This window comes from Panthera tigris, chromosome E1 (assembly GCF_018350195.1).
Source record: "Panthera tigris isolate Pti1 chromosome E1, P.tigris_Pti1_mat1.1, whole genome shotgun sequence".
Taxonomy (NCBI): Eukaryota; Metazoa; Chordata; class Mammalia; order Carnivora; family Felidae; genus Panthera; species Panthera tigris.
Genome location: NC_056673.1, coordinates 25,868,807 through 25,882,195, shown reverse-complemented (window position 1 = coordinate 25,882,195; position 13,389 = coordinate 25,868,807). Strand labels below are relative to the sequence as shown.

The window sequence follows — 13,389 nt, the reverse complement described above, 5'->3', positions numbered from 1 at the left end:
AGAAAAGAGCTTCTTTAATTATCTTTGGGAATTAATATCTGGTGATACAGATAATGTTGTGGTTCCTAAGGTGAGTTTTGTTTTCATTTAAAAATGAAACAAAACCTGCTAATCTCTCTCCTTTTTTAGAGATTTATTTATTTTTGAGAGAGAGAGAGAGAGAGAGAGAGCAAGTGGGGAAGAGGCAGAGAGAGAGGGGGGACAGAAGATCTGAAGCGGGCTCTTCAGTGACAGCAGCAAGTCCAATGCGGGGCTCGAACTCACGAATCATGAGATCATGACCTGAGCTCAAGTCAGACGCTCCACTGACTGAGCCACCCAGGTGCCCCACGAAAACTGCTAGTCTCTGACTAAATAGTTATAACCAAACCAATACTGTACTGCCAGAGTACTTTCATTGTTAGCAAAGTATCTTAAAGAAATAAAAAACATCCAACAATAGAAAGTTTCATCTAGGGGTGCCTGGGTGGCTCAGATGGTTGGGCGACCGACTTCGGCTCAGGTCATGATCTCACAGTTCGTGAGTTCGAGCCTCATGTTGGGCTCTGTGCTGACAGCTCAGAGCCTGGAGCCTGCTTCAGATTCTGTGTCTCCCCTCTCTCTACCCCTCTCCTGCTCACGCTCTGTGCCTCTGTCTCTCAGTAATAAATAAACGTTAAAAAGTTAAAAAAAAGAAAAAAAAGAAAAAAAAAAGAAAGTTTCATCTATACGTTCATCTCACGGGATGTTCACAACTCAGGTGCAGAGCTGAAGCATCTGGATGTACCTGAGGTCATGCAGCTGCCAAGAAGAGAACCAGGGTCAGAAGTCAGGTGTACCACCTTTTCTATACTATACTGCTTTGCCACATACAGAAGTGGGGCTTTGTACTGTTCTCATTAACTGTTTGAACACTGGAAGCACATACTACGATGTTTGAGGCCTCCTAAATCAGCAGCGGCCCAGGGCTCTGGATTAGGCACACTGGTGGATTTGGGAGATAAGCCTCTGGGTCAAATTCAGTGAAACAAGAGGGATACACACAGACCTTAGGGATTAAGGTTTTCATTGCTCAGTATTGTCTTTCTGGTGGAACCAAGACCGGGGGAAATAACAACAAAGGCAGCCATCATTACTGATCGCCTACTCTGCGCCAGTGACTCTTCTAAGCATATAACATATATTCATTTAAAGCAGTGTGCACATTTAACAGAGGAGGAAGAATTTTAAGGAACTTGCTAAAGTTTACATAGTAAAGAGGCAAATGATGGATTTGAATCTGGGTTTGTCCATCTTTCTTTTTAGTTCAGTCCCTGCGGCTGTTTCCACTTTTCTGCTTTCTCTCCAGCTGCTTTTGGGTGGGAGGGGGGTGGTGTTTTTCCCATATTCTCTGCCCCCATCTCTGTCCTCTCTCCGCACGCAAAAGCAGCTCCCTGCCTTCCATGGCTTTTCTCTCCCCCAGTTCACCTCTCTGTGCCGTGTACCTGCTGAATTCTGTGGTTCAGGTTGTGCAGATTGTTGTGCTAATCCTCAGATCAGTTTTCTAGGTGTGCAGGATGGTTTAGTGTTGGGCTGGCTGTATTTCATGGACGCGAGACACACAAAAAACTTCCATGCTGTTCTGCCATCTTGGCTTCTCCCCCGGGTTTGCCCATCTTTCAAAGCCCATGAACTTTCTAGTAAGGCTGTCTTTGCTCCTGGCTGGGCTCAGCACTGCTTTCAGCTCACTGCCCCGTTCTGCAGCGTGTGCTGATGCTCTGCTTTCTCCATTCCTTGCACTACACAGAGTAGAAACTGTTCACTCAACTGAGCAGCTGAGTCAGAGTTCACTTGATTCTTCGTTACCCACTGTGTCATCTGGCAACGCCATGAGAGGCATCCTCATTCACTGAATAAGGCCGGTATTTCATCTTTAGAGGAGTAAGGCCCCATAAAAATGGCAATCCTCTTACGAAAGATCGTGCATAGCCGTTACTTTCATCCTAATATGAATAAAAACTTTAGAAAATGACTCAGAAGGCAAATGGAGAGAATTTGAGGATATCAGGCAACTGAAAGAGACATGTTGGAGGTTCGATAACTTATGGACGTGTCAGGTACACTGAGATGCGTACACAGTTCTATGAACGCCCACAGGAGATGTCACATACCTTCCTCTTCCTCCCTCCCTTCCAAGGAGGCCCCTTATAGAAGGTGACATATATGTTGAATCTCACAGTATGACTAAGAATGGAAAAAGCAAAAGTGAGAGGGGCATTCTGGGCATCAAATAGTGTAACTAATATGGAGAATGACACAAAGTCTGGTGATGCTGAAACATAAAATTCATGGCAGGAAGTGGTTAGAGCTGTAGATATAGGGGCAGGCAGAAACCAGACCAAGGAAAGTCTTTGTAGACCACGCTAAAAAGCTTGGGCTTTTTGTTGTGGGCAAACAGGGAGCCTCTGAAAGGCTGTAGACAGAGTAGTAACACGGTCAGAGTGGCCATGTCACAGGACAGATAAGTGGATGCCAAAGTGAAGACAGGAAGTCTAGATAATTCCAATAATCAAGCAATGAATTAGGTAGTCGTAATATGAATGAAAAGGAAAAAGGACAAATTTGAGAACTATTTAAGAAGAAATCAGCAGGAGCTGGGTACTTGCGTGGAGAATGAAGGAGAAAGAGGCAATGGTGAGGATGACTCCTGTATTTCTAGTTTTACTGACAGGGTGGATGGTGGTGCTACAAGTGCAGACCAGAAAATAATAAATGGCGTTGTTGGAAGTGGAGCACGGTTAGACTAGATTAGGCCAGGAAAATTTCTACTCTTTAGCCATCCATTCAACAAATATTAAGAACACCTACTAAGTGCCAGGCACAGAGCTTGGTGCTAGGGTCACAGAGATGACTTTTCAATCTCTGCTGTCCAGGGGCTCACAATCCAGAAGGGAATCAGAAATGTTAGCCAGGGGCATCTGGCTGGCTCAGTTGGAAGAGCATGTGACTCTCGATCTCCAGGTCATGAGTTCGAGGCCCACGCTGGTTGTAGCGATTACTTAAAAACAAAAATAAATGTTAACCAGGAAACTAAAGCATGGTGTGCCGAGGGCTCAGTAAAGGGGGGGACCAGAGAGGATGGAGAAACACTGATCCTGCCCCAAACCAAAGACGGGCAGGGGATGAGAGGGTCAGCACCGGCATACACCCGGGCCCCCTTCCTGAGGGCTGGTCTCTCCCCACTGTACCTGCTCCCCTAAAAAGAGGTCAAGGACAGAAATGAGAAATGACAGGAGGCAAGAGCACCAAAGTCCAATTAACAACAGGTGGTAAGGCTGTCAGTTCAAATCGCCGTTCTGGAAGTCAAGCAGATTTGAGGCTGACTCTGGATCAGTACTCAAACTCTATTAAACCTACAGCAGTAATTGCTCAGTGAGGCCCATGTGTTCCTTCTCACCCAGTGGATGCTTCTCTGGCAGTTCAGAAGTTCCAGGCTGCTGCTGTGTCCCCACACATAGGCGCTTGTTTACATTCTTTCCCTAGTCTCACAGAGGAGAGATTGTTTTTTCCTTTTTTTTTTTCAGGCAGCTCAGAAGATGCCCACAGACAGAGTCTCCTGCAGCCGTGTGCAGCTCTAGTTCCCCATAAATCCTCTTCATTTTGTCTCCATCAGAGGACGTTCAAATATTATTCGAAAAATCAATAACATCCCTGGCTTTGCTGTATCAGCAGAGTTGTTCAGCACACAGGCCGATGGCTGCGGTGCACTGCTCCATCTCAGAGGTCCCGTTGCTGGGCAAGTCTTTGCCTTTAATGGCCAGCCTGAAAGGCAGGGTGGGAGCTCATCACAGATTGGGCTTTTTCAGCCATTCTTTGCTTTGAGTAGCCTAGAACTTCTGATGGTGAAGTGGCACTGTCTCTCCAAAAGCCCTTATTGCATGATGGGAAACTTGGGAAATGATCCAAACACTATACTAGATCCTCTGAGTTTACAGTCAGAACTACTCCATTTCATGGTCTTTCTTTCTCTTAGATAAAAACACGCCCAGGGGCTACAGCTAATCCTATAAATGAAGGGTCATATAAAGTAAGGTTGTCTTTTCTTCCAAAGCCGGAAAAAAACCTACATGAATTCTGGAACCTCATCACTTACCGATGTGACCTAAACTCCCTATATCTTAGTTTTCTCAGCAATAAAATAGGAGTAGTGATATGGACCTTCTGAGTCTGAGTCTGTTGTGACGATTAAATATGACAATCCTAGGGCTCCTGGTAAAGAGACTAAAACTAGTGTAAGAAAACAATGCATTTTTATTTCCAGTTCTCAATTCATAATAAAGAGGATATTTCATTCCTTAAGAGTCGAAAAAATGACCATACCAAAAAAAAAAAAAAAATAGCGGGAAAATTTGCATTTCATTATTGGAATGGTGTGGTTAGCATGTTGAAGATTCCATTAGATGGTACCAATTTTCACATTAAGTGGACATGAGTTATTGCTGAATACTTGACGTCGTCTCTGGAGAATAAGACATCATAGCCACATAAATGATAAAGTCAGATTTCATGGTATGTCTAGATGTGACATCAAGAGTCAAGATAAGAAAAGTCAAGTTATATACCATAGATGATAGGAGAAGCCTGGGAGGAGGAAGGGAAATTCTGGCTCTTTCTTCCAGTGGGGCAAGAGTGGTAATGAGTGATTATGCAGAGAATCTTCTATTTTTCTTAGCATTAGCTGACTGAATGAGTTTTCCCCAGAAAGACACCCCTAATTATAGGGATGATATGGATTATTTTTCATTTACTACTTAAATATCCCTTATGTGAAAATGTTAAGTTGCAATACAATTGTAAGAGGAGTGCAGAGGGAGCAGATTTTCCACACTGCAAAAAATTCTTTCTTTCTGCTAAAAGTTCCTTTAAATTGTAACCCCATTCAAAGCTTTCTAACCTAGGGTCCACTGGTTTAGACAGAATTCAGGTGGCCTTGGCTGACCTTGGTTTTGCTAACCTCTAACTGAACTTCAGCACTTCTATCAATTATGAATGTTGGCAACAAATAGTGGTTCACAGTACCTATGACTGTCACCAATAGAAATTAGCATTTTTATTGCACATTACTATTGTTGTAATTTACACCAAGGATTGGGAAACTTCTTCTGTAAAGGGCCAGATGGCAAATATTTTAGACTTTGAAAGCCATATGATCTCAGTCCAACTATTCAACTCTGCTGTTGCAGCATGAAAGCCAGCAGAGATGATATGTAAATGAATGAGCATGGCTGTGTTCCAATAAAACTTTATTTACGAAAATGGTCTGTGGGCTATAGTTTGCTGACCTGGTGTACATACCTTATGACTTTAAAATTATAGTAGTGATTAGTTCTTGTTACTGAATATGTTAAAAAAATAAATATGCATTACTATATCATAAATGTGTGGGCTATAAAATATTTTAATACTGACATTCAGATACATGTTATTTTAAGCATTGAAAAATATTCTGAGAATGGGTCCACAGGTTTTATTGGATTGCCAATAGTCCATAGCATGAAGATTAAGATGTCTTGTCATATAGATATAGTGCTTGTTTACAAATTACTCCTGGGCAGAGGCTAGAAGGGATAGGGAGGAGGAAAGATAGAAAACAAAATCAGAGTGGTAGATGGCACTGTCCACTGAAACTAATCAGGTAGGAAATCAAAACCTCTCTGGACTTCCCAGGGCAGTCTATGAAAAACTGGAATTCTTTTCCCTCTGTTCAGCTACTGCAGGCAGTTTCATGTTTTGTACATTACTTCTCTCTGTTTACAACGGCACTTAGGATTCCCAGTCTGCCTTCCCTGCCATTACTTCTTGCTGCCACACATTTTTCTGAAGGGTTTACAGTGCAAATATGTTACTTAAGCACAACACGTTCAGATACCCCAAATTGTGACTTGCCTTCCTGATGATTTATTTCCCCAAATGTCACCTGAATAATGCTTATGGGATAGTAGGGAGCAAGTTTTCACTTTGGAATTTTCTACTTAGAAACCTGAAGTGGAAAGATGGGGGGAGCTGGAGGAGAGGAGGGGACCTGGGGACCAGGCTTCTCTGTGCCTCATCAAGGTCAAAGCTCTATGAAAATATCCTCAGGGTCTTGGAGCAGTGAAACCAACTGGGAATATATGTGACAACTCACATCTTTCTCATGGAGGACAGGCTGTTTTGTCTTTTAAGTATAAGCCATATTTACTTCTAATAATGCAATAGCAAAATATAATGTGAGGAGAAAGCACCTTCTGCTTAGTACTGTACTAAACAGCTCTGGGTTACATTTACAATTTTAATAAACTGATTTGTCAAAACTGTCAGAATCAAGGGAGATCATCTGGATACCAGATGAACAAAAATATCTGTAATTATAAGTTGTCCATTTTTCTCTTTCATCTTCTATATATGTATCTGTGAGCAGCTACATATTTTCATGCACATACGTACACATAAATTTTAGATCATTTAAAAAAACCTGTCATAACAAAATTCAGGAGAGTAGAATATACAGTTCTCCTGGGATAGCAGTGGGGCCTAGAGGCTAAGCCGTGCTCCCCATCCTAGGACCAATATCCTTTTGCTGAACTATTCTGTCAGAGCCAAAACATTTCAGTTTCATTACCACCTGGATTGTTACTAATGTTTGCTGGTTACTCACTTGCTGTGGGACCACAGGCAAGTAACTGAACTTCTCTGGCTCTCTGAGACCTATGTGTGAAATAAACATTTTGATACACGTTAACTGCCTCACATAAGTGGCACAAATATTAATGAGATTCTTTTGGTAAAGAACCCCAAGCCCTCTGAAGAATGCTATGAAATATTGCCGTGAATGTCATGAATTAATTACTTAATTAACATACTTCCCTCAAGTTTAATCAGAATCCTATCTTCTACAATGCAAGTGTTAGATTATGATATGTGACTACTTTCAGCTGGAAGGTAGCCCACATTTGAGGGCACAGAAATCTATTCCCATAGAAGAGGTGAGAGGGATGAATGGAAAGATGACAGGATGCAGCCTGAAACACAGAAACTGAAGAAGCATGAGTGTCGCGTCATAGGTTGTGGGACATCCCCGCTGGGGTCTGGATCTGACTCCCTTTTGGAAGTAGTTTGGAAAGGCAGTAGGATAGTCTCCAGTGCCCTTTTCATCATTATTCTCAGGGTAGAGAATTTGAGCTAGAGACTCAACTCACATGGAGAATGAAGATGTTAAGAGAGCTAGGGTTAGCAAAGGCAGAAAGATCAGGACATTTGGGAGAGTTTCCATGTATTAGAGCTCAACATCTTTTTCATTTTATTTTGTTTTTATTTGAAGACCAATGAGGAATGAAGCCTCTAGATGAGGCTAGCTAGGAAGCTGACTTTGGTGGTGGTGGGGGGGGGGGGCAGCATAGATAGTTGATTTTTAAGCCTGACATTTTAAATGACCCCTGAAGGGTTAAGGGCTGCAGTGAGCGTCTCTATGGCAATTCTCCAGCCTGTCTACCCACCAGGCATAGAGTGTGCTGGGAAGCACAGTTTACTGAAGTATATTGCCTGCCTTTGGTGAGTGAGAAGAGTCTACCACTTTAAACAAGTCTTTGGTCTTGTTTAGTCCAGAAATAGATACAGATATGGAATGATAGTGCTAGAAGTGATCCTAGAAACCTGCTAGGATGTGTTACTTAACTTTGGGGAAGTGAAAGCTAAAGTCCAGAAAGGGAAAGTGACTTGCTCAAGACTCCACAGTGAGCTACTAATGAAGCCGGAGGCTGTACCCAAGTCAGTGTCCAGACTGCTGGTCCAGCATGCAGGCTATGGAAAAATGTTAATCAATGGTCCTTCTTTGATACTATACTGTCTGGACCACTTAGAAAGTCTTTCTAAGGTATGAAACACTTGACTATAGAGGAAAAAGGAATGTGTTACTAATAGTGGGTAGAATAAAACATTCTTGGAAGCCTAGCCACTGGGCACAAGTTCCTCTCAGAATGAATACAAACATCTGTACTTGTTCTAGACTCCCTATTTCACTCTCTCCATCACACCCGGCTTGCCTTGTTTTATCTCTGTCCATCGACCACTGGGGACCCACACTGCAGTGACCTTTCTAGCAGAAACACCTGGGCTTGGCTTTCTCTATAGGCTTGCTCTTTTGCTTAGCCTACAGTGGTCTAGGTCTTTGCCGACTGCCGCTTTAATCATTTGTTAATTTGCTTAAACATCTGGTCAAATTTTGGAAATAATATCAACAGAAGGGTTTATGCTAACTTCTTTTGGATGTTGAGAGTTTCCACATGCTTCCTCTCTCCCCTTCTCCCATACTCACACACACAAATAAATCACCAAGGAAAGTGAGACAGTCTAAGTCAACAGAAAGTCAAGGAATATGACTCTGGCCATGATTTCTCTTGGTTGTTCCTTGGGCTCCTTAAATTCAACAGGTTATGAAGTAAACATATCTTCTCTCCATCCCCACCCTTTTTCTGTATAAATGGTACTTACGCCTTCTACTTAGTTGCCAGACCTTGAGTATCATCCTGGACTCCTCCCTCTTTATTACATTCTGGGCACGATACGCCATTAGCTCTCAGAGAGTCCCTCTAAATTTCTCTTGCATTTTGGTCTTGTCTCCATTCCTACGACCACTACCTTACTTCAGGTATTTGTCATTTAGATTAATATAGTTAGTATCTGATGGTTTTCCTGGATCCAGTCTCACCTCACTTCAATCTGTTTTCCAAACTGTAGCCAAAGTGGTTTTTCTGAAACACATACCTGATCATATTGTCTTGTTTAAAATTCCACAAGAGATCCCCAAAGTCTTCAGGCTCCTACCATGACACCTAAACTCCTCATGACCAACTTTCTATTTCTCCCTTCTCATCTCCTACGTGCCCTATATCCTGGCCTTCCCTACCTAAATGAAGCTCTACTGGTGCTCTGACCTCTTGTCTTCGTGGACTTTGTCCATGCTGTTCCATCTTCACTGCTGCCTGCCTAACTCCAACTTATTCTTCAAGACTTGGTTCAAACCATCCTTTCCCCAGGAAGCTTCCCGGCACATGCTTGGCTCTTCATACATTTTTTGAATGAATGAGTAAGCCAAACAAAATGGTAGAAACATGTTCTAGTAAACACATCTCGTTCCCACAAAAGCATGGTTATAACTGCAAAGGGAAAGGAAAGAATGTCGTCTGGGGAATGTTACTTTTGTCAGAACTGCCTTTCCAAAAATGAGATAGAATCCTAAAGGCCAGTCTTTCTGCAGAAGACCTGAAGCCTCGACCCCTGGGTCAAGGCTGTTTAACCTGCTTGGGAGAATGAAGGAGCGAGTGGTTGAGTGGAGGCAAGTACATTCTGCCTCATATGGTGATGATACACAGTTAGATTTTTGTGTCCCTGGGGGCAAATGTCACTAAATATCATCAGCAGGACAAAACTCATTTTCAGAATAAAGAGAAACTTTTCATGACCCTCTTGGGCCAACGCAGGAGCTGTCTCAGCAACTGTTAATGTTTAAAATTGTGATGATCTCCAGAAATTTCAAATGGCCACAACAGACATCTCAATAAGATCGGCCTTGAACTGAGTCGTGCCAGAAACAGGTTTTACCATAAGCACGTAGAGAACCAGACAGAAGAACCTTCACCTTGAAGACACTGCTTTGGCTCTTGGTGGCAGCAATCTCGCAGAAAAGGCACTCCCTCTACTACCTCAGAGCCGCGAGACAGCTACTCTTCTGAAAAGACGCTCTCAGTCTGTCCTTTGCCTTGGGAATAATGCTGGGCATTGTTAGTCTCAGAGACAGAGGTTCTCTACCCCGTCCTCTCTGCCCAGGAGTCAGACTGCTCTCACAGAAGTCCCCATCACCGACACCTCCTTGCCGCCATCACCTGCTCCTTATAAACCTCTTCACTTGAGAATTGAGTTTTAGGAAAGAAGAAAGGGGTTGCTAGTGAGGCTGCCTAGTAATCCAGCATGATCATTCCAGATGTTGTGACTCACTTAAAGGGAGTTCCCGTCTGGACTGCCCATCTCAGGCAGCTTACGAGGGAGTGTGCCCTCCAAAGGCTTAGAGAGAAGTCTCAGAGGGGAGCACATTCCCCAATCAAGACTTCGTCACCCAGCAGGGGCTATTTAGAAGCCGGGCATCTCAGCCTGTCCTCCGTAGAGTGGCACCAAGACCTTCCTGTCAGCCACAATCCTGAGTAGTGATGACATCAAAGTGACGTCATGTGGGTGGAGGCAGTCTTTGTTTTCTGAATTACTGAGGTGGCTAACTGTTCACCCGACCTGCCATACTGAAAGCACCATAGGAGCAGAGAGAACTGTCTTAGGGGCAAAGACCTCAAGAGTAAGAAATGAACAGGAAGTCTCCAGAGAAACTGTCTTATGATGTTTGGAAAAGACTGATTTTATCCCCAAGCACGGCCGCATTAAACGCAGGCTACATCCCAGCAAATGGGACTTGACAGAGTCTGGCAGAAAGGACTGGCACTGCCGGATTGTGGTTAAGTAACAACACTGTCCTGAGAAGACTGACAAACACAGGGACAGGAGAGGTGGACCAGAAGAGGTGCCCCATGGGATCTGGCATTTCTGCCAGCCAGCCTAGGCCTGAAATTCGACACTGTTAATGACTCGAGCAAGGCCTTTCAAAGCCACTTTGCCACCAACACCTGGAGCAGAGCATTAAAAGAGCACTAGACAAAAGCTCTCTATTTCTTATCCCTCCTCAGGCTTCCTGAACTCATACTACCAGTGTGGAATTTTTTAATAACAAAAGGAATTCCAAATACCATGCTGTGGGTAGCAGAACTCTGTTTGCCCCTTGTATGGCTTAATCAAACGTTTAAAGATACTTAGGCCGGGTGATTCTCCCCAGGCTGGTGAGAAGTTCCATGTGTCACAAATCAAGAGGTAAAGGACCTGCAAGTGTGAGCACATGCTAGAGTTTCTAACTACCTGTGGGCCCAGGGGAAAAAAAAATTAATAAGCTATTACATGTCAGGGCTCTTTTTAAACACAGGGCACCTGAGTAGCTCAGTCAGTTAAGCGTCTGACTTCGGCTCAGGTCATGATCTCCCAGTCTGTGAGTTTGAGCCCCACGTGGAGCAGAGCCCGCTTCGGATCCTCTGTCCCCCTCTCTCTCTACCCCTCCCCTCCCACGCGCGTGCGCTCTCTCTATCTCTCTCTAAACAATAACGACAACAACAAAAATTAAAATAAACATAATGAGTAACTCCACAGTAGTTGGGCATCTCTTGTATACTTTTCTTTTTTTAATAGCAACTTCTTTTAGTGACTGGAAGATACAGGAATAAAATGCTCTAATGTATTACTTAACTACGTTGACCACAGACACAACATTCTACTTTGCAGTGAAAGGAGCTGCTACTTCTACCAGATCTCTTGAATCCTGCATAGAATGGAATTTAAGCTTATGACCATACGCAGTTCTTCATATCATTTCACTGGCGACATGGTCTTTTCTCTTTCCTGCTTGACCGCTGTTGACCCCTGGTCACCTACGTGAGGGTTGTAACTTGATGGCTTAGAAACGCCTGGTTTAGGCTGTGACAGAACAAGAAGACCTCAGTCTGTTTTCTCCTCTAGGAGTTCCCCGGGCCCTACTTTTCTCATCTTAAAAATGAGCCCTCCCCACCCCACTTCCACCTCAACATACCCGAAAGATCAGCATCTCTCCTAATAAGAGCAGGAACAATTTTTAAGTTGGGGTGGGGAAGGTGAGAAATAAAAGAGAAAGTGATCAGGATCCCTTGGGTAGGAAGGACAGGGGGGCTTTTCTCAAATTCTGAGATTTCCAGCCGAAGGGTTTCTAATATCCCCTCTAAATAAGGAACTGTAACTACCTCCACACCCCATCACCCCCTCATTTTCTCTCCATTTATTCCCCAGTGAGGTTGGGGCCGCATCTCTTTCAAGATTACATCAGCAATGTTTTTTGTTAGTGGTCTCTGAGCTTGCTTACAGAATGTGAGTTCACAGAGACCCTTCTGGTTGCCAAATTTTAGCAGTAATTGGCATTTATGCTTTAAGAAATCTTTATCAAAAGTCTTGCACATATATCAAATAATACATTTGTCAAAAATAACTCCCCTTAAATTATTTTTTTCCTGGCGTATATGATCACAGGTTATTGCTTAAGTTTATATGATTTAATTGGAGATGTTTAATCACCAAGGGTTCAACTTTGCAAATATTCTGTATGTACTGATGAAAAACAGACATCTCTGGGCAGATTTAAAAAAAATGAAATCCACATACTTTGTTACTTACATGACATCATGTAAGTGATAGTTTGCAAGGCTATGGTAACTCGTTCGTCAAGTACAAGTACTAGGGGCACAATTAGGGGATCCTCTGTATTCTCCCGACCTGGCCTCACCTACCCAATTCCCAAGCATGTGGGACCTCCCCCCCCACCTTTGTTTTCAATAAAACTAGGGAACTGTCCTTTTCTCTTAATTCTCTGAAAACCTACCTGAAAAAATAAGAAATACAAGAGCTGCTCTGAGAAGGTGCAGCGACAAAGAAGGAAAGTGATGGGGGGAGGTGGGGGGGTGTTGGAATTCATCTAAAGAAAACATCGGGGTGATCCTAGAATCCTATCCCCTAGAGGTGAGTGGGTGCCAAGTTCTTCATTTCTCCTAAATGATCCCAGCAGCTGCAGCACGTTATATGTGGCAACTTTTTTAGGATCTGAAAGGGTTTTCAAAGTCATGCTGGCAGCTGCCTCCTGTCGCCCCACTCTGTAATGATTGAACCTCTTGTTCCTTTTATAGAGTTGTTCTCTCCTAATAAAACACTAAATGCTGGTCCGAGCAACTGCTCCAGGATCACTAGATGCAATCCTCCCTCCCTCTTCCACCTCACCCTACATGCATTTTCTTTTCTGGTCACAATGGCCCCCTGTGTAAACTGTTCCAGCAGTGACTTACAGCAGCACAGGCACGCACGCAGGCTTGAAAATGTGCACACACAAACACACACACAAGCACCACCAGTCCCATTTCAACCGAACCTGAACTCCACATCCATTTCCAGCTATTTTAAGAGCTGCTACTTTAAAACTGGGCAGCCGTCCTAAACACATGAAAGCATATATGAAGCACAAACTGCCATAAATGAAGAACCGCAATTCATTGTGTCGGGAGCCTGCAGACGTGACACCTTCAAGCTGTTTGTCAGAATCAAAAGCTGTGACTTGTCAACCTTTGGATGGGAAGCCCTGCAAAACAAGCTATTTTTTTTTTCCTGGCAAATACGAACCATATTTTAAAGGTGTAAACTTCTTCTAAACTTCAAAATGCAGATGGAAATAGCACCATGCCAATCTAGGAATCGGCTCGCAAGGGATTCCTTGCTCATCCCAAACCTCAG

General features: G+C 43.4%; 1 protein-coding gene across 9 annotated transcripts in view; it reads right to left on the bottom strand.

The window, feature by feature from the left end:
• Nucleotides 1-13,389, bottom strand: part of BCAS3 (BCAS3 microtubule associated cell migration factor) — a 614,170-nt gene that overhangs the window by 75,979 nt on the left and 524,802 nt on the right. Inside the window, exon 23 of one of the 9 annotated variants that reach the window (XM_042966197.1) lies at nt 3,231-3,780. The exons of the other annotated variants lie outside the window; for them this stretch is intronic. Coding sequence (XP_042822131.1) covers nt 3,614-3,780 — 167 coding nt within the window. The 3' untranslated portion in view covers nt 3,231-3,613. Of the gene's footprint in view, nt 1-3,230; nt 3,781-13,389 lie in introns of those variants that run through there. 9 annotated transcript variants of the gene reach the window in all.